The 21,285-nt window shown below is 44.7% G+C and overlaps 1 protein-coding gene and 1 long non-coding RNA gene across 7 annotated transcripts; one reads left to right on the forward strand and one right to left on the reverse strand.

The window, feature by feature from the left end:
* Nucleotides 1–279: 279 nt before the first annotated feature.
* On the forward strand, nt 280–6,979 carry LOC140846397 (uncharacterized). 4 transcript variants are annotated; one of them, XR_012125431.1, is made up of 9 exons: nt 280–410; nt 706–759; nt 1,666–1,742; nt 2,582–2,606; nt 3,445–3,590; nt 3,842–3,892; nt 5,493–5,566; nt 6,232–6,363; nt 6,459–6,979. XR_012125431.1 is itself a non-coding variant. In XM_073222468.1 (7 exons), exons 1-7 carry the CDS (start codon nt 323–325, stop codon nt 5,502–5,504), a joined length of 453 nt encoding a protein of 150 aa, XP_073078569.1. In that variant the 5' UTR covers nt 280–322; the 3' UTR covers nt 5,505–5,674. The 4 variants fall into 4 exon arrangements, 2 of the variants coding, with proteins under 2 accessions (XP_073078569.1, XP_073078568.1); XR_012125430.1 differs by having other exon boundaries at nt 3,842–5,566; XM_073222468.1 differs by lacking the exons at nt 6,232–6,363; nt 6,459–6,979 and having other exon boundaries at nt 5,493–5,674.
* A 135-nt stretch (nt 6,980–7,114) lies between these two features.
* On the reverse strand, nt 7,115–19,485 carry LOC140846398 (uncharacterized). Of its 3 annotated transcripts, none has more exons than XR_012125434.1 (2): nt 19,175–19,485; nt 7,115–7,514 (listed from the first exon to the last, which is right to left on the reverse strand). It is a non-coding gene; the product is annotated as an uncharacterized lncRNA (long non-coding RNA). The 3 variants fall into 3 exon arrangements; XR_012125433.1 differs by lacking the exon at nt 19,175–19,485 and adding an exon at nt 18,975–19,165; XR_012125432.1 differs by lacking the exon at nt 19,175–19,485 and adding an exon at nt 9,661–18,964.
* Nucleotides 19,486–21,285: the final 1,800 nt, after the last annotated feature.

The raw sequence follows: 21,285 nt of genomic DNA on the forward strand, positions 1-21,285 counted from the left end.
AGTCACCATGACTTGGCCAATAACGACTTCCGATAATAATAAACCTCACCTCTGAGTAGGCTGTTGAATTCTCCTCAAGGCTGTTTGTGCGATGGTGGTTAAAGACAAGCAGCCAAAACGGTATATAACTGGTCTCTGAGAAAAGATGAAATAGTCTTGGTTTCTTCTGAAGGCCTTTGCCAGGAAATAAGCCAAGAAGAGTACTGTAAGACAGAAATGAAAAACAAGGTCATTTACGATTTCACTTCCTTTTTAATCACGACTCCTCTGTAGAGAACACTGTAGTTTAGTAGAATCTCATCGTCCCGTAGATGTTCGCCACATGGACAGAACATCTCCATCGTCCCTGAGTCGTAGTTGGGCATTTCATGTGAAGGGGCCTTGGGATCCGATCACTACACCTGCAGAAGGTAAGCTCCCTCCAACAGTTGGAACTTCAGGGTGTGGTTCTGCAGGTGAGAGCGAAAACTGCCCAGTGGAAACGGGCCGAGTGACAAGGTGAAGGGGGTTCCTCGCTCTCATCTGAAGCTTTTACTGTGATCAATGTCTTGTTGAAGGGCTCTGACCCCACGGAGCCCAGGGAAGGACTGAGGACCCAGGGAGAGAGCAGGGCAATGCTGTGAGCCGGCGTGGCCCCAAATGGGGGTGGAAGAGTGGGATCCCCTTTCTCTCATAACCTTCGTGTTCTCATTTGTGTCCCTAAAGACTGTGATGCGGAGAGCTTCCTCAGCAGCGGCAGTGACGAGGAGGACTATCCAGGTAGGGAGCTTCCTCAGGCCAGAGCCAACGGGACTGGGGTTCCATCTGCAGCTCTGGCAACAGGGTATGGGAAGCGTGGTATCAGAAAGGCAATAGCAGAGGTACTATGCCTTTGGGTTTTCAGAGTACTGTGCGTATGATCAACTTTTCTTGCTTTCTTACTTAAATATGACCTTTCCTAGACCAGGGCTTGCTGGCTTTGCCTCTGCAGAGCACCAAAGCCTTTGGTCCTGGGGTAGCATGTGGTGGGAACAGAGCAGGAGGCTGCTGGGTTGGGTGTTCCCCCGGGTGGGAGGCACTCTGGCTGGACACAGATCTGCCACCTGCCCTGAGCCTGCAGAGAAGTTCTCTGATGGACACCACGCAGGTGGGGAGAAGACACTCCCCTGCACATGCAGAAACCAGTGGGCACCTCCCTGTCCTGTCCTCATGTTCCTGATCAAAAGGGAGCTCCCAGGGCTGGTGGCAGAGACATTTCCCCTCGGCCACTGCATGTGCTCCAGGACTGGGTGCCTTTTATGTGCTGTTGGGTCGTGTGCACAAGGCTTCGGGTGGTTTGGATGACTCTACAGAGTGTGATTGTGAATGAGTGGGGGTGTGTGTGAGAGAAACAGAGACAGACAGTGGGATGAGGTTGTATGTTTCCCCAAGGGGTTGTCCCACTTACACTAAACTTGCCAGGACCAATTTTCTTTAAAAAAAAAAAGTGCCTTTGTATGGCACATTTTACAGCCATATTGTCAAGGATGGCCCATAGCAGTGGGTCAGTCATGCTTGGTAACCACCTTCTTCTGTACTTTCTGGCCCCATGTCCATATCAAGCATCCCTCCCCTGAGTCATTCTTGAGCAGCACCACCAATGGACTGACAGCTACTCTGTGTCTTTCTTGGCATCCCTTAACGCAGTAACCGAAGTCCTTCCTATGGACCAGGCAGAGGAGACCGTGCCTGTTGCTGAGGAAGAGCCTGTTGCTCTCTCCAAGGTAGCAATGTTCCTTTTTTGATATCTTTCCTTTTGTTAAAAAACAAAATTCACCCAAGTAAATCTGGAGATCTAATTGGCTTCATTAAGCGATTCATGAATTGGGTAGCATCTGTTGTACCAAGTACAGAGATGCTCCCAAGGGCTACGGATAGGGTGAGGGTTTTACAGGCAGGACAAAGAAGTCATAAAAATTAAAAAAGGAATATTTCAGGTGAGGACATCTTCATCTGGGGACAAAAGTGTTCTATTGGGTGGATTCCTTCGGGGGATGGAGATGGCACATGGGACATTACCTTATCACTGCTGACCAGAAAATTCCTGAGTGACTACATTTTGGGGGAGGTTGAAATTGCCATGGAGATTGGTGAAGAGCTCCAGCTTGGTGTCTTGAACTGGCAGATGTCACACCACATTTGGCCTGTGTCTTTTTAACATTTTGTAATCAAATTCAGTGGAAAATTTGACAGTGTACATTACAAATGATACATATTATTCCTGTGGCAGGGAGAGTGTTGGGTGGTCGTCTCGGGCCAAGTGATCCCTGATTCAAGAGGGCACTTGCCATGGGCCACACAAAACCTGCATACAAATAGTGTGGTTGGGGAGCCTCTTCCTCAGCAGCAATTTCTCCTCCTTGCATTGAGAGTTTTGCCATTGCCAATCTCAGTGGACTTGAGAGACAGCCTCCAGGGAAATCAGCTTTCCACCTACTTTGGAGGCCATTGACTCAGCCTCAGTGTCCTATCTGGTCTGCTAAAGTCACCTAGAGAACTAAAGACCTGTGCAAACCCTGTGTGGGTGAAGTGATTCTCATGATTTTCTTTTCTGTAATTGCAGATGGCTTCAGGAACAAGTGAAGGTGGTACGTATGCTGAAGTCACATCCTTTTTGAGGAAAACCCTTGCTGTCTATAGTTAGGGGAGCCATCTGACTCTGGGTTCCCACTGGAATGAGGACTAGAGGTGAAGTGAAACAGAAAATAGGATTTTCCAGGCAGAGAGCTGTGGTCACGTTTCTAGAAGCAGTCGCATAGTTCTCCAGGTGGCGGGTAGGATGCAGGGAGATGAGCTGTGTGTGTATGTCAGTCGATAAGGTGGGATTCTGAGTGTGCACGTGTGTGTGCTTCCGCCTCCCTAGATTTGTATAGCCCCAAGCAACACATCTGCTATTACGAAATTTCCAAGTAAGCAAAAATCCCATCACCTTCCTTCCTCAGTAGTAATGTATGGGAATATGTATAAAACTCTACAATTTCAATATGTGTAATTTATTATATGCCAGATACACCTCAAGTAATCTGAAAAAACAAACAAACACACAAATAACCAGAAAAGCCCATCCACACCCAGGAAAGTGATCACAGGGCTCACAAAGGAAAACAAATTTGGAGTTACGATCACTCAGCCAATAACAACTTCATTTCATAATGAAGTTATGAGTCGGCTGTTCAATTCTCCTCAAAGCTGTTTGTGCGATGGCGGTTAAACCCAAGCAGCCAAAATGGTATTTAATTGGCCTGTAGAAAAAGGCGAAATAGGCTCTTGGTTTCCACTGAAGGCCTTTGCCAGGAAGGAAGCCGAGAAGAGGTATCTAAGTGAGTAGAAATGTAAAACAAGGTCACTTACGGTTTTGGTTTCCTTTTGAATCACGACTCCTCTGTGGAGAACACCGTAGTTTAGTACAATCTCATCATCCCGTAGATGTTGGCCACATGGAGAGAAGGTCTCCATCGTCCTCGAGTGGTCACTGCCCATTTCATTGGAAGCCGTCTAGGCTTCGGACCAGTCAACACGTTGATGGTAACCTCCCCCCACAACACTTGGAACTTCAGGTGATGGTTCTGCAGGTGAGAGCGAGAACGGCCCAGTGGAAACAGGCCGAGTGACAAGGTGAGAGGCATCCTTGCTCTCATCTGAAGCTTTGCATCTGTGATAAATGTCTTGTTGAAGGGCTCTGACCCCACGGAGCCCAGGGAAGGTCTGAGGACCCAGGGAGAGAGCAGGGCGATGCTGTGGTCCAGCGTGGCCCCAACAGGAGGAGGAAGAGCGGGAGCCCCTTTCTCTCATAACCTTCCTGTTTGCGTTTGTGTCTTTAAAGACTGCGATGCGGAGAGCTTCCTCAGCGGCAATGACGAGGAGGACTATCCAGGTAGGGAGCTACCTCGGGCCAGAGCCAACGGGACCGGGGTCCCACCTGCAGCTCTGGAGACTGGGGATGGGAAGCGTGGTATCAGAAAGGCAAAGGAAACATGAGTGGAGGAGCATTTTGTTCTCGTATTTTAAATACCCAATAGCAGAGGTACTGTGCCTTTGCGTTTTGAGAGTGGTGTTCCTATAATCAACTTTTCTTGCTTTCTTACTTAAAGACGATCTTTCCTAGGCCAGGGCTTGTTGGCTGTGCCTCTGCAGAGCACCAAAGCCTTTGGTCCTCGGGTAGCATGTGGTGGGAACAGAGCACGAGGCTGCTGGGTTCGGTGTTCCTCCGTGATGGGGGCTCTCTGGCGGGACACAGCTCTGTCATCTGCACTTGAGCCTGCAGACAAGTTATCCGAGGGGTGCCAGGCGGGTGGGGAGCAGACCCCGCCCTGTACTTGCAGCACCCAGTGGGCAGCTTCCTTTCCTGTCCTCATGTTCCTGATCAAAAGGGTGCTCCCAGGGCTGGTGGCAGAGACAACATTTCCTCTCTGCCCCTGCAAGTGCTCCTGGGTCCTCATGTAGAAGTCACGTCGTAGCACATCCTGGGGCACGTGTCTCTATCCCTGCCCACATTCCACCTGGCAGCTGATTTCCTGGAACACAGGCACTTGCCCTGGGGCCTCCATGGCATCAGGGATACTAGATGGCTGTGGGAAGGGCTACTAGGCTGCAGCACACCTGCTCTCAAGGCCCACTGTCCTGGCCTCAGGTGCCGAAGCCCAGCACAGAGCCTCGTGAAGTGGGGCAGGGGGCTACTGCTCCTCTCAGATCCCAGTGTTCTGGCCGCAAAGTACCGCCCTGTCCCAGACTCCAGCCATATCCCCCGTCCCGTAACTTCCCTCAGGCCTCCAGGGGCCCCTCCCTCCGGGTCTTTCTGGGGCCTACAGCCAATCCTGGTGGGTACCCTGTACCTGCGCCACCACGTTGTTCTTCACACACAGACTAGGGGTATTTTGACAAGTTCCTTTACCTCTAATCTTGTGTTTAATTTTCAAAAAATGTTTGGAGTTGTGACGTTTAAATATCCATCAAGAACCTAGGGTCATTCCAGACACAAGACAGACACTTGATATGTGGGGTCTCCCACAGGCCCAGCACACCCCACAGGTGCTCCCCATGTAGGATGAACTGGAGAAGGTGGGGTACTTCACCCAGTTTCCTGCAGTGTGACCTCATTCTACAGCAATATGGCCTGTGGAGGCTGACAAGGAGCAAGGAAATGGGCGCTAATCAGGAGAGGTGGGGAAGGAAGGCAGCAGGGGAGGGAAGGAGGGTGAAAGGCAACTTCAGTCCCAGAAACTCAGGGCCCCAGTAACGGCCTCTTGGGGGACAGGGAGACACGGTCCTTCCTTCACGGTCCGTTATGGATTCTGTGGGCTGGGACTGGCCTTGAGATCAGAGACCTACTCTGCATGGTAGGGGCGAGGTGACTGAAGCCCAGCAGGGATGCAGAGCTCGGGATAGCGCTCAGTCTGGGGTCGGGACACACTGTCTCATGAGCAGTGGGGCCCAGGTTCTCTCCTCAGGCCTGAATCTGCCTTTTCCTTCCCAAGGCCTTCACGTGATTACTGTTGAACACTATTTCGAGTATGTGGAGGAGTCGGAAGAACAGATCAACAGTCTGCATGTAATTTCTCTCTTCTTTTGTGACGCTCTTCCTGAAGGACCTGGTCTCATGAAGTCAGATGAGGTCCTTGGGTCATCAAGGTCTATAAAATCTCTCCAGCCCTGATCACGCATTTTCTTAGCATTGACCTGGTTTCTGACCCCCAGTCTACAGTGAGACACTAAAATTACAAATGATCCATAGGTATCACATGTAAAAATAGGTCCCTCGATCAGCAGCAATCAACCCAAGGACCAACCCAGTATCAACAGTTTTCAGCCCAGGAGGTAGGCCTACCCCTTGTACATTAGGCTTGTAGGAAGTCTGTCTGTAGTATCTAGCAACCAGCTCAGGACTTTAAATAACCCTTGTAACAGTTGGCCTAAAATGGCTATATTTATAAGAGCTTCCACGTTGGTCTCTATTCCCAACTTAAGACCAACAAAAGAAAGCCAAATATATACACCTGAGAAATACAGAGGACGCCCGGCACCTGGACCACTCACTGCAGCTTCCCCCTGCCCATGGGGCCTTCCCACTCCCCACAATGACGGTTTCCCACTCCGCTCCCTGATTCTGAGTCTCTGCCACAACCCAAGTGATGGCGGTTGACTTCCTTGCTCCAACAAGCTCTGAATAAATATCCTTTGCTTCTTCTCACTTGGTTGGCCTTTGTTTACTGACAGTTCATCGTGGAGTCCTCCCAAGACCCAGCGTGAGCTGCCCATTGCTGCAGACCCCAGCCCTCAGGCGAGTGTATTCCCACCGAGGCCCCCCGTGCCTTGCACCCTGCAGCTTGCTGAGGCTGGGATGATGTGGTAAGTTAGCACTGGACAGTCAACTGTGCTCTGTGTGTGAGTTTTCAGGCTATTATTTTTCAGTTTGCCGTCTGGGTTTTGTTTTTGGTCTCCAGGTGTTTGACCTCCTTGGTGGGATCCAGACATTCTTTCGGCTGTCTTTGGTGTTACAGCTTTGTGTTGTGCTGGGCAAAGGTGTGTCATGACGAGAATCAGAGGGTAGAATGAGGAATGGGCCTTATGAGTCTTGTTTGAGCTGGCCTCTGGGACCAGTGAGTTTGACTGACATCTACCTGCATGAACTTGGCTGAAGGCCACCGATCAAACCATCTGTCCAGGTCTGCTTCCATCTAGATCCTGTATCCTAAGAGAGAATTCTATCTGGTTTTCCATTGGCTGAGGAGATTGTAGGGTCTGTGTTCAGAGGCAGTCAAGTGTCATTTTGGGGCCCCAAGACACGAGGTGCATAAATGTTTCATTTCTACCAACCATCACCAGGTCTCTTGGGGTTATCTAAACTTAAGTCCTCTCCTCTGGCAGGAAAAATCCCTACTTCTCCCATGTATGCACTGCAGTCCTAATTCTTGTGCCCTTTGTAAATGGCACCTTCACCAAGGGTGATTTGGGTCTTCAGTGCCTGATGGTGCCTGCCGTTGAAGTCAAACAGTCTGAAGGGGAGGCGTGGAGCTGATTGTATGTACAACTCACTCTGAGAGGACGCCCCACGTTTGGGCGCCTGATGAGAGAACAAAAAACACAGACAACACAGATAGACAGACAATGGCTGCAGCCCCGATGTGGCACAGCATCTTTATTTTTATACTGCCTTTCTCGGACCTCAGCCAAGTGCTATACTCCTCTTTCCCTTCTCGGGGACGGGGGCGGCAGGCCAGAAGCAGGGGCGGTATTTTCACATATCCTCAAGGTCTCCCTCTTTTCAGAGAGAGGCATCTTGGCTCGTCTTCGTAGACAAGATATGTTTTTGTGGGCAGATAACTTCCAAGGACTGCACCGGTTGTTCTCAAGTTTGTGCTTTCCCATGCTGCATTCAGACATGGGGGAAGGTGTTTTCCCGTTCTGCCTACAAACATGTGAGAAGACAAAGGCCGTCCCCAACAAGTGCCAACTCCAGAGAACACTCGATTTCATCAAAATGTTCATTTGAGAGGTACCTTGGAAAAGTAGAGAAATAAGATTCCATGTGTCCAATGAGCAGCACATTTTTTACTGATATGATGGGGTGTCCAAAAGAAATTGTTTTTCTTTTTCTCCACTGGTTTATTTTTTTTAATTAAAAAATTTGACTTGATTGTCTTTTGGACAAAAAAGAGTATGAATCAAAAATTGTTTCCCTAACATATTGGCCACAGCAAATGAACAATTTGACAAACTGAAGCGTGGATAAACTAGACTCATTTCCCCAGTGAACCCGCCTCTCTTGTCCTTCAGTTGTGTCCCTCTACCCACTTCTCATTACCTTTATTCTTCTCATGCCCCTCCTTCTGCACCTCCTCCTTCCTCTTCCCCTTGTCCAAGTCCCTTACCTTTTCCCAACAATTCTCCTAAAACATCAAAGTGTCAGTTGCCTCCAAAGATCCCTCCCTCGCATCACTAGCAATGTGGGCAAATGTAGAATTTCAACCTTGAAACTGAGCTTAATTAAGGGTTATAAATAATTAAAGGTATCTTGCATTTTAGGAGACTTCAACACACCACTCACTCCAAAGGACAGATCTGCCAGACAGAAAATAAGTAAGGAGACGGAGACACTGAACAACACATCGGAACAGATGGACCGAACGGACATCTACAGAACACTCCACTCAAAAGCAGCAGGATACACATTCTTCTCAAGGGCACATGGAACACTTCCCAGAATATATCACACACTAGGCCACAAAAAGAGCCTTAGCAAATTCAGATTGATTCAAATTGTACCAACCAACTTCTCAGATCACAAAGGTACGAAATTAGAACTAAATTGTACAAAGAAAACAAAATGGCTCACAAACACATGGAAGCTTAACAAACATGCTCCAAATAATCAATGGATCAATGACCAAATTAAGAGAGATCAAGCAATACATGGAAACAAATGAAAATAACAGCTCAATGCCCCAACTTCTGTGTGACGCAGTGAAGGCAGTTCTAAGAGGAAAGTATATAGCAATTCCAGCCTGTTTAAAGAAGGAAGAACAATTCCAAATAAATAGTCTAAATTCACAATTATTGAAACTGAATAAAGAACAAATGAGGCCCAAACGCAGTAGAAGGAGGGACATTGTCGGGTCCCTTCCCTGTCTCTGACCCGTAGATGAGGGAAGAGACACGATTGTTCGTCGACGATATTAAGGACCAGCCAGGGGACTCAAGGCGTGACAGCGCAAGAGTGGTGCCGAGAAGGCATCTCTCATATTTACTGATGAAATGGTTGTTAACAATATTGGGGTTTCCATGCACAATCATTAATTAAGTCCAACTCTCAACAGTTTCACCTTCTGAAGGATAACGAACAAATCCTCATGCTGAACGAACACAGAAACTCTTTCTGTCTTGGCTACTGTTTCTGTCTTGACTACGAATCATGAAATACAAACAAACCATCAAGGCAAATGTGCTTATACATATGATTTTTATACTTTCTATATAAATTCCATATAACTTCCCACAGACATAATAAAGCTCAGAGAAGAAATAAATAAAATTGAGAATAATAAAACAATAGAAAGATTTAATGAAAGCAAGAGCTGGTTCTTTGAGAAGATAAACAAAATAAATAAACCCTTAGCCAGACTTATCAAGAAAAAAAGAGAATCTACACACATAAACAGAATCAGAAATGAGAAAGGAAAAATCACAATGGACACCACTGAAATACAAAGAATTACTACAGAATACTATGAAAATCTATATGCTAACAAGCTGGATAACCTAGAAGAAATGGACAACTTTCTAGAAAAATACAACCTTCCAAGACTGGCCCAGAAAACAGAAAAACTGAACAGACCAATTACCACCAATAAAATTGAATTGGAAATCAAAAAACTACCCAAGAACAAAAGCCCAAGAACAGATGGCTTCACCACTGAATTTTACCAGAAGACAGCATACCCATTCTCCTTAAAGTTTTCCAAAAAACAAAAGGGGATACTTCCAAACTCATTCTGCAAAGCCAGCATCACTCTACTACCAAAACCAGGCAAAGACAACACAAAAAAAGAAAACTACAGACCAATCTCCCTGATGAACATAGATGCAAAAATACTCAACAAAATATTAGCAAACCATATTCAAAAATACATCAGAAGGATCATACACCATGATCAAGTGGGATTCATCTCAGGGATGCAAGGAGAAACCTGGACTGGATCACTGACGGAAGAACCAAGCGGCACTCGGAGGTCTTGGAGTGTTGAGGTTTATTTTACACCAGCAGGCTCAGAGGGAAGTAATCTCCCAAGGTCTGAGCCCTGAGCACAAGCAAGGGGAGCAATTTATATTATTTTGATATGTGGCATTTTGGCATGTGCAGGGCAAAAGAGCCTGGAGGAGGGGAGTAGGAAGCTGGGAGTGCTTTGCCAACTGGAGGAAAAAAGTGGTTTGCTGACCTTCAAGGCTGTGTTGAATATTTTCCTTATCAAATGTAGTAACCATTGTTTTTCATGTGAAACCTTCCTAAGAGTGTGTATCAATAATACCTTAATTAAAAAATTGTAATAAAGTAAATGCAAGTTGTTATGCCGGCAGTTATTACAGCACTGGGAATTTGGTACCTGCTGGGGAACTGAATGAATCCACGAGTCACCTACACTGAGGCATTGAGGTGATAGCTGAAATCAGAAAGAAATGAGCTCACCCAGGGGGAGAAGGCAGAGAACAGCTTCGGACTGAAATCTGGAGGAGACAACCATGCGCCCTAATGCACAGGTACCTGGATGGTGTTCAACCGGGAAGTGACTGTTCTCATCACCTGCAGCTGAAACAAAAGTTTCCTCCAGGACTTGAATGACTCTCCGATTTTGGTTCTAACTCTTTAAAACTGTTTCTCCCACTTGATTTCAAAGCCTCTTTTTCCCTTTCAAAACATTTCCAAAATGGCAAATCCTACAGCTAAAGAGTCCATTGACGTTGGGTTGCAAACATTAACTGCTTTTGTCTGCTAAAGATTAATGATGTTTCTGATAAGCACAGTTCTGATTAATTGCTGTTGAAACTCCTGAGCGGAATGTCAAACCTGGGAAATTAACTCTTGTATGGACTTAAGAGACAAAAGGCCATGTATCCTTCAACATAATCCAATCTAAGAGACTGCAAAGGAAAACACAAGAGCCAGTATTAAATTCATGATGACATGACTGATCTTTGTTCCATTTGTGGAAAAAACTACAAAAGCTCATCATTCTCTAGGAGACTTTCCTTTGACATTAACCTGCCTGAACTGTGAAAAATAGTCTGAAACATAACTTTTGACTGCACTCATTGAACATTTGTCATCCTCCAAAATTTTTCATTTGCAAATATTGATGTTCAGTCATATATTAAAAGAACAAAATAAAAAGAAAATCCAGTCCATTAAAAAAGAAAGAAACTAAAGTAAACGTTAAAAGCCAAATAGCCAAATTCTTCCATCGCTAGCCTAGCTGTGGCCCCAGGTGGCATTACTATAAGGCCAGACTGAGATTCTATGCTTGAAAATATTTTTAAGGTATTAATCCTTGTACTAATCAATGGCATAGGTAAGATAATTCATTCTCCAGAACTCACTTTTACTTCTAACAGTAGGATTTTTGGGAAATCAATGTAAATTTATGGGAGTTTATAAACTCAAGAGTATACAAAGATTTAAAAGTTAAGGCTGTCAGTTTCATGGAGACAGGCATGCCTACCCTGCTCTATTCCACAACCACCCAGTTGTCAATTACATGGAAATTTCAATAGCTATGTGACCTCTGAGCATTACATGTCTTAGCTCTACTAGTGATCCACCCTTTTTTATCATACTCTTCATGGTTCTACTCCCAAAAGGGCTTGAGGGGACAAAGGACCTCACTCTTCCCTATGTGGGATTCCATTTTAGTGGGCAGTTTCATTACCCCAGACTTAGTATCAGAAGGTATAAGAGGGAATTGGGGAGGAGGTGGAGCTACCACCATTTAGGGTAAGAGTAAACATCTATTGAATAGTCTGCCTATTAATAAAGTTTAATTCAGATGCGTTAAAAAGTAATAATAATAAGGCTGTCAGGCATGGCCTGAAGATTTAGTCAAGTCTGGAAGGTAAAGCTAGACAACTCAGGACAACAATTAAGATAAGGAAACAAAGTCAAGCACTATACTTAGGTCAAAATGTTTGTATAACCAGACTGAAGAAACAATTAACAAAACTTTGCTATACATGTCCTAGTTAGGTTAAGAAAGAAGCCCAAGTCTGAGGTCCTCAGATGAAGGGAAGTGGGCATGCCTGGCAGACTTGGTGTGGAGTAAGGAAACAGATAAGAAACTGCTAACATCCCTTCCTCAGGCATCTTAGGGTTGAAAAATTTCCTGTGCATTCCACAGAAAACCAGAAGACCAGGATTATCCCCACCACGGCTCTCTCCCCTCATTTGAGTAGATCATGAAGGAAAATGCCTTCAAAAGATCAAAATAAAACTATCTTACAGAACTTAGCCTTTATCCAATTCACAATTTTTCTTCTTTGCTTTGTGGAATATGGCAATGGGCTATGAAACCTGAGACTAAACGAAAATGACCTTATAACACATTTCGAAGGCAGCAATATTTAGTCAATGAGAGTTTGCAAACTTATTTCTAGATGGCATTATTTAGACATCTCAATAGAGTTCTCACAGAATGGACATCTCAAAGACTAAATGCAGCTAAACTGTGAAGAAAAATCATTTCTTTAGTGAGGAACTCTATATCTAGAACCTATCTGCATCTAACAATGTGGAGAACAAGTAAATTGCTTTTACATTTCACTTAGCAATTTACAGAGCATTTTCACACTATCTCATTGAATCCTTGAAACAACCCTGTAAAGTAGGACAGGAATAACCATTGTATAAAATATAACACTGGGACTAAGACAAGACTCGGTCACAAATAATCAGAGGTGAAAATCACCTTCAAACTAAAGATTTCCTGATTCTAAGAAACCAGAACACAATTAGATCCTTGTATCTTAAGATCTCAAAAGAGTATTTCAGTGTCATTGACAGAACTGAATACTTTGAGTGATCATATATTTAATGTAATTCACAATGTAATTCAATATAACTCACAATTCCCATGTAAAAAACAACTGGGGCACGCTTTTACTTTAATGGACTTAAAAAAAAAATCCTTTAGTGGGTCTTCACAGCCAATATTGGAATTCCAAAACAGAGATCATCAAGTGTTCCTACCAGATAAGGGTGAACCCTACACGCAAAGAAATGAGATTTCCTATTAGGTCTCTATTAGGCCAATGTATATTCATTGGTATAACACCTTAAAAACATTTTCAAAGCTAGTCTTATCACAGCAATGAGTGAGTCTGTAACCCTAATGAGACCTATTAATAAAATCTGGGAGGTAACAATTCATTTTGAGTATGGTGGGGACTAAATGTAGACTTTCTGTATAAAATTTAGTTTGGTGACCTGGCGCCTATAGACACGAGGTTAAAATTCCCAGAGGAGCACTCTGTCTCGAGCTCTTTAAGTGAGGATTGGAAAACTTGCAACAGAAACTCAAAAGCTGCAAACGTTCCTTCATTTATACATACAACAAATGAAACCAATATTTTCCTTTAACTTCTAAGAAGGAACCATTAAACTCCAGGAAATGTAGAATTTAAAAAAATAAATTTCTACTTATGGTTCTACTGCCAGAGACAGCAGTCACATAAAGTTTCAGATGCCAAATATAACCAACTAAAACACTTAGATACGCTCTTAAGACATTCCTTGATTTTTCATGGCTTGATGAAACAGATAAGAATGTTGAAATAAAATACAATCATATACAACTACTTAACACCTCGATTCAGTGGCATGTCACCTCTAAAATGATCACATAGAAATCTACTTTGAGAAATGCGTGAACATGAGGCCTTTTAATTCAAAGTACTACTTGATAAATTACAGGCTGATACAGTTACAAACTCTCCAGCTACTCCCTCCCTCCAAAGGCTTTATGAGAAACACTGAGGAAAATAATTTCAATACAGATTTATGGTCTTAGCTTTGGCTAATTTAGCCAAACCATTATTTCACCTACAGACAAAACATTAAAAATCTTAAAAGTGAGCAAAATCAAATAAGTCAGAAAGACAAATATATGATTTCACTTAATATGTGGAATCTAAAAAACAAACAGAAAGAAACTTATAAATCCAAGGAACAGAATGGTGGCTGCAACAGGGGACACACGTGGGACAATGGGCAAAATAAGGAGAAGAGGATAAAAATGTACAAACTTCCAATTATAAAATCGTCACAGGGATGAAAGTACAGCATAGGGAATATAATCAATAATGTAGTTACCATCTTTGTATGATGACAGATGGTAACCACACGGTGAGCATTTAGTCATGTATATAATTGTTAAACTACTACATTGTACACCTAAACCAATATAAATAATCAACTACATTTCAATTTAAATAGTTTTAAAATATTAAAAATGTGCAAATGTAAAGTCTATAATGCTAGACACACATTTTCAACTAAACAATTTCTCTGAAAAACTTAAAAGTTGCGATGACCACAAGATGCAATCAAGATATGATCTCAACAGATACAATAATACACAACAGAAATCCCAAAAGTACAAGTGACTTCCACCTGTTCTGGAGATCTGCGTTATTTTTCACTATTTGCAAATACCAGACAGGATAATGTCCATTATCACAATTATATATCACCTCTATATAATGCAGTCCTTAGAGCAGATCTTAAAATAGGCAGCCCAGAGGGAAGAATTCTCATTCACTTATTCAGTAAATATTTACTAACTACCTATTATATACCAGACACTGGACAGAATACCAAAATAGAAAGACACCACTGTGTAACCTTTAGTTTGTTTATTGTCTGTCATCTCAGGGATACACACAAGATGAGACCATGAAGAGCCATACCAAGGAATTGAGATTTTATTCTAGGTGGCTCCAGGCCACGAGGAGTCTTAAGGGGAGGACTAACATGATCTGAGTTAAGTTGTTGGAAGGCCACTCAGGAGAATGTCCATTATGTAAAGAAGGGAGGGAAGCCAGTGAGGAGGCCACCAGGGAACTCAAGCAAAACAAGTGCTAGCCTAGTGACTGCAGAAGTGGAAGTAGACAAGTTCAGTGTCAGAGTCTTGGTGTCAAACATTCTTGACTTTGAACCTTTTTACCATTTACATCCTTGGACAAATTCTTACAACTCTTTGAGCCTCAGTCTCCTTACTTAGCAATGCTTGTAAAGCCTAGCACACATAAAACACACAATACATTATCATCATACTACTTTAGTAACAAAATCCATCTGAAGGAGGTCACATGGACTGACTTCCTTTTCCCCCTATACCAACATTAACCCTAAGTAATTTTTAAAATTTTACTTAAGCAGAGTGGACATCCAATACTAACGTAAGTAATCTTTACCAAGATTCAACTGCAGTCACATACAGGTACTGCATTAACTCCACCAAAGGCAAATTCCTATTTCTCACAGAACTTACACTAAAACAACTGCTTATAAATATACATTGAGCAAGGTGTTTTGGTCAAATTAATGAAAGTCTAGTTTGCACCTTCAGTTTGTGTTCTCACATATATTCTTTTATTTCTCAGTGTTTATGAGTAAAAAGGATATAAGCAGAATTTTGTAGTTAAATCGTGATCAAGATTGTGCTGTTACTATCAATTATTTTAATTTCTACTGTCAACAGCTTTTATTTAAAACTTTATTAAGGGACGACATTCCTCATTGTTATAGCACTGAGACACCAGGAAACTAAGTTACCAAAAACCTCTTTTTGTAAGTATATGGATTATCAACATTCAACTATCTGTGGCTTCCCCTTACACTCAATATTCTTTCAACAAAAGATGAACCACTTTGAAAATCTATAATATTCAGTCATTCATTATGTATTAAGCAGGACTTATAAGAAAGACAATGTGCTAGGCACTACATAAGGGTAACAGTGTAATGTGGCCTTATCCTCACGGAGTTTATAATCTAATGAGACGAAGTATTCACACATAACAGGAAGGAGTGATGTGGACAGAATTACAAGTATCCAAAATAAAGAGATCATTTTCAGTTGAGGTAGTCAGAAAATGCTTCACAGCTGGGTGGAGTTTGAGCTGGACCCTTGGATAACTAAGTGGATTTTTACAGAATTTGCCAGGAAGAAAGTATGGGACAAACAACTTTTGAAGCAAACAACTTCATTTTTCATTTTTCTGAGTTGTTTCCTACGCATTTTACAGTATGCTAACCCTAATCACGCCCGAAGTCTGGATATTTAGATGAGGATTTAGGTTTAGGATGCCCACCTTAAGTTCCCACCTCACTTTCCCCCAGGGACACCTTTTAAAATAACCAGATTTAAAGCCCAAAAAGTAAATAACCTACACCACAATTATCGTGTAAGTGACAGATGCTGGATTCCCTATTCTCTATCTCCTGCTCACCCGTCACCTGGGACAGAGGGCTGTCATTCCCCCAGCTCACTGCTCCCTCATTCTGGGATCTGGAAGTAATAACAGTCTTGTGACTCTACAGTCGTCCCCTCATATCTGCGCTTTCAGTTACCCACCATCAACCATGGTCCAGAAGCACATGATGCCCTTTCTGACAAATCATCAGAAGGTCAACAATAGCCTAACACTACATCACACTACGTCGTTTCTTCACTTCATCCCTTCACAGAGGCATTTTACCACCTCATGTCGTAAGAAGGGTGAGTACAGTACAATAACGTATTTTGAGAGGAAGACACATGCAGGTAACTTTATTAAAATATACTGTCATAATTATTTTATTATTGTTAATAATCTCTCACTTTCTCTTAATTTATGAACTTTATCATACTTATGTATGGTATAGGAGAAAACATAGTACATAGAAGGTTCAGTACTATGTACATTTTGAGGCATCAACTGGGGGGTCCTGGAATGTATCCCCTGCTGAGAACGGAGGGGGGACTGCTGTAGTTGCCATGCGTGAGTGTGCTGAAACGGTCTTCAATCAACAAGACCTCAGAGTTTCACTTCCCCAAAGTGGGAGCTTGGATGCTAAGAGTACTACTTGGCGACCCCATGTGGGTGGCTTGTACACCCCGTTCGGCAGGTCACAACTTACAAAGCCCTAATTCAATACAGCAGTGCCAGCTTCTTAACGCAGAAAGCATGCACAAGAAACCAGAGAACAGCATCAATTTATGTGTAGGGGCTTTTTTTTTAACTTTTTATTATAAAAATTTTAAGTATGTAAAAGGTATACACAATAGAGTAATAAGCCTCCATGCACTCATCACTGAGCTTCAACAATTATCAACTCACAACCAATCATGTTTTATAACTTACATGTCTTATTATATGAAAACCCCATAGGACCCTATGTTCGTGTACTTCTACATTCTTCACTGACTCCATCCTCAGATAAATCCACACTGCTACAGTAGACTCTACAAGGCCAGTTTTTCTTAAAGCCACACAGAAGTGCAAGTTTGATTTTAAAAAACAATCAACTCGAGTGCTCAAACCAAGGAAACAACAACAAAGAAAATGCGAAATAAACAGATCATCCAAACTCAGTTTGCATGTACTTTTGGAATTGCCTGTACCTTCTCCATATTCTTATTTCAGCGAGAATGAATAAAATGATGGGAGAATTCATGTCAAACAAAATAAAGCTTCACAGATGAGGTGTCTTGAGCAAATCACTTGGCCCCCTGAGCTGTTTCCTCCTCTATAAAATAGAGAAAGATCACCTACCTCAAGGACTTGTGAGAATTAAATGAGTGTTTATTAAATGCCCCATGGACAGTTTTTTATATTACTACACAGCTGACTCAGGAAGAACTAGAAAGCTGTTGGGTTTCCCAATTCTCTCCCTTCATACACCAACTCTGTCTCATGCTAAAGGTGAGGGGCTAAACACTCTGATTTCAAGAAGCTTCCTTGCCTGTAAAGCAAATAAAGGGAGCTGAGATTGAAGGAGCGGGATAAATCTTGTAAACTGTCAGGCTTCACAAAATTATTTCCCCTTAACTAGTAGAGCCATCCAACATCACACAGAGGTAGTATGTGGCCAACCTACCTAGTAAAACACTCTGATTTCCCCCATTTCTTGGTCACTATATTTACTCTTTCAGCCACCCACAGCCTCCACACAGCACAGTAAAAACAGCAGGGCGGCCATCAGGATTCTTAGCTGAGCCACAGTGTTAAGAAGCTCAAGAGGAGTTAGTCACCACAAGGCGACCAGCTTTACCTTCATTTCTTACTGTGTCCCTAAGGAAGCTGGGACCGTGATTGTGTTCCGTGTCACCTGCTTTGGAAAGGGAGCTCACTTGTTACTCAAAACTATCAAATTAATTTAAAGGTCTTAGAAGGAAAACATATGCAGTCACAACTGTTCAAGATGTTAACTCTTCCTTTAGTGTTTTCTTTTAGTCTCTCAGTTTACCTTCTTTTTGAGACTGAATATACATCACGGATGTGCCCTTTTGAATCATCACCCCAATCACCGATCCTCTTTCCCTTCGTGAAGATGCACAGGTTGTGCACTAGAATAACACCAACCACAACAAATCATCCACTTACAGTGTTCTACCTAAAACCAGTCTTTATTTCACATATTACCCATTTTTGCTGTTTCCCTAATCATAATATAGTAAAATACAGCATGGAACAGTTTACCATGTGCTTTGTAAACCTACTCGCTTAATTCTTAACACCCTATGAAAATGATTAATTCCCCTACTTTATGAGTAAGGAAAAAGTTAAGAACTTACTATCTCGTGTAGGTATAAAGCACGTTAGCGCAAAACCGGACCTCTAAGCCTTCCACACCTCCACTAACACCATTCTCTTTCCACGCTACAAGGCTCTTTTCTAAGATGCAGAGGCCTACAGTTCTCACCTAAACCACAGTTGCTGCAAAGAGTAAACCATCTTCAAAAAATCTCTCTAGATTGCAACCAGATTTCCCAACCCTACACCTACAAATCATCCCATTTCTTGCTTCCTCACCCTTCAGCAATTCCTCCCTCCCCACAGCCCAGTGTCCACTCTTCACAGATACTGTCATCATTCCCTCAATCCCTCCTGCAAATATTCCACTTCTTCAAACTGAAGGGAGGCCTCTCATCCCCCTTTCCTCAAATCTTGGCACTCCCTTCCCAGCACAGGTACGTTCTCACTGCATAAACTACACAGGACAATTCTCGGTCCTTAACAAACCTTTTAATAACTTGAAAAGCCCCATAAAGATGGACATGACTTGCAGATCCTCCCACCTGCACACCTGACCCAGGGGCACCAGGCCACTTCCAATTCCGAAGAACAGAGTACCAACCCTTACACAGATTCTGCCCCGGCCCCACTGTCACCAGCGACTTCTTTCCCGTAATGTGGTCATCCGCACTTACAAACTCTCCGCCAGGGACTCCCTTCCAGGGTTCCCAGACTCTCCTTCCTCGGTTTTCTTTCCGCCCCTCCGGGGCCGCTGCCCACCTTGCCAACTCTCCCTCCCTGCCCGTCGCAGTGCTGAGCAGCGGCTGAGGCAGCTCCTCCTCTCCCGCAACTTCCAAGTTCGGCCTCCTACCACCTGTTCTCACCAGTGGCCCACCTTTGCCCGGCCCGCCTCTCCAGACACCCCTGCAATTCGTCCCGCCCAGAAGCCGGCACCTCGAGGCAGTTCCGGGGTGCCTGTGGGGCTGAACCTCCCATCCGTGGGCTTCCCAGCCCGGGGTCCTGCTCCCCTTCTCCACGCCCCGCCCCGCCCATGGGAGATGACATCCGCCGCGGCCGCCGCCTCCTCCACCTCCATCCCCCTTCGCGGACGCCAGGCCCGCGGCCGCTCACCTCCCTCCCCGAGCGCCAACCACCCCCGCTGGTGGAGACGAGGGGGGCGTGCACCCCCGCCCGCTCCCCAGCCCCCCGACGCGCACCTGTTCCTCCTCCTCCTCTTCCCCGCCGCCGGCCGCGCGGGAGCCCCGACCCCCACCCCCGCCGCGCCCCAGCTGCTCCAAGCCCCGCACTCACCACGAGTAGGTCTGCTCCGCCATGGCGCTGACTCTCCTGGTATCCGCTGCAGGCTCCGGCCGGGCCCGGCGGCCGCGGGGGAACGAACGGGTGGCGGGCTCGCTCCCACCGGGGGCGGAAGACGCGGCCGCGGCCCGGCGCTCGCGCGCTTGCTGGCCCGGCGGGCGGGCCGGGGACGCGGCTGGCGGGGGGAAGCCGGGCTCCGAGGCGGCCCCGCTCCCTGGGCCCCGGGGCGGGGCGGGCTCCGCTCTCAGCCTCCCTCACCGGCGGCGGCGGCGGCTCCGCGGCGGCTCTAAACCCAACATGGCGGCGGCGACGCTGAGAGCAAGGGGGCCCCGGGGCGGGCGAACGGCGACAGGGCCCCGCGCTCACTGCGCGCTGGGCCGCGGGAGCGCCGCGCTCGGGCGACGGCGGCGGCCTGGGGACATGGCCGGCGGGCGGAGGCAGCGGCGGCGGCGGCGGCGGCGGAGGGGGGCGCTAGGCGGTGAGGCGAGGCTGCTCGGCTCACACCTGCCGAGGGGAGGAGAGCCGACGGCGGGCGCGAGCCTTGGCCCCGGGCGGGTCACGTGCCCAAAATTCCCCCCTGCTTTATTCTTCCTTCTCAGGATTGCTTTGGCTATTTGGGGTCTTTCGTGGTTGCATATGAATTTCAGAACCATTTGCTCTAGTGCATTGAAGAATTCTGTTGGTATTTTGATAGGGATTGCATTGAATCTGTATATTGCCATTGGCAGGATGGCCATTTTGACAATATTAATTCTTCCTACCCATGAACACAGGATGTGTTTCCATTTATTGGTATCTTCTTTAATTTCTCTCTTGAGTGTCTTGTAGTTTTCAGAGTACAGGCCATTCACTACCTTGGTTAGGTTTATTCCTAGGTATTTGATTCTTTTGGATGCAATTGTAAATAGAATTGTTTTTCTGATTTCTCTTTCTGCTAGTTCATCGTTAGTGTATATAGGAATGCAACAGATTTCTGTGTATCAATTTTGTATCCCGCAACTTTCCTGAATTCAGATACTAGATCTTGTAGTTTTGGAGTGGATTCTTAAGGGTTTTTTATATACAATATCATGTCATCTGCAAACAGGGACAGTTTGACTTCTTCCTTACCAATCTGGATGCCTTTTATTTCTTTGTGTTGTCTGATTGCCGTGGCTAGGACCTCCAGAACTATGTTGAATAAAAGTGGGGAGAGTGGGCATCCTTGTCTTTCCCCAACTTAGGGGGAAAGCTTTCAGCTTCTCGCTGTTAAGTATGATGCTGGCTGTGGGTTTCTCATATATGGCCTTTATTATGTTGAGGTACTAGCCCTTTATACCCATTCGGCTGAGAGTTTTTAGCATGAATGGATGTTGAATTTTGTCGAATGCGTTTGCAGCATCTATGGTCATATCATGTGGTTTTTGTCCTTTTTGTTCATGTGGTGGAAGATGTTGATGAATTTGTGAATGTTGTACCATCCTTGCATCCCTGGGATGAATCCCACTTGATCATGATGGATGATCCTTTTGATGTGTTTTTTGAATTCAGTTTGTTAATATTTTGTTGAGTATTTTTGCTTCTATGTTCATCCAGATATTGGTCTGTAGTTTTTTTGTGTGGCGTCTTTGCCTGGTTTTGGTATTAGAGTGATCTTGACCTCGTAGCGTGAGTTTGGGAGTATTCCCTCCTCTTGTACTTTTTGGGAAA

This window comes from Manis javanica, chromosome 15 (genome assembly GCF_040802235.1).
Source record: "Manis javanica isolate MJ-LG chromosome 15, MJ_LKY, whole genome shotgun sequence".
NCBI lineage: Eukaryota > Metazoa > Chordata > Mammalia > Pholidota > Manidae > Manis > Manis javanica.

Bases quoted from the DNA above. Each gene is read 5' to 3' on its own strand.
- LOC140846397 (XM_073222467.1), top strand. From the start codon at position 323: ATGGACAGAACATCTCCATCGTCCCTGAGTCGTAGTTGGGCATTTCAT. The intron at 411-705 runs GTAAGCTCCCTC...GTGTCCCTAAAG, and splicing joins GATCACTACACCTGCAGAAG to ACTGTGATGCGGAGAGCTTC. The intron at 760-1,665 runs GTAGGGAGCTTC...CCCTTAACGCAG, and splicing joins TGACGAGGAGGACTATCCAG to TAACCGAAGTCCTTCCTATG.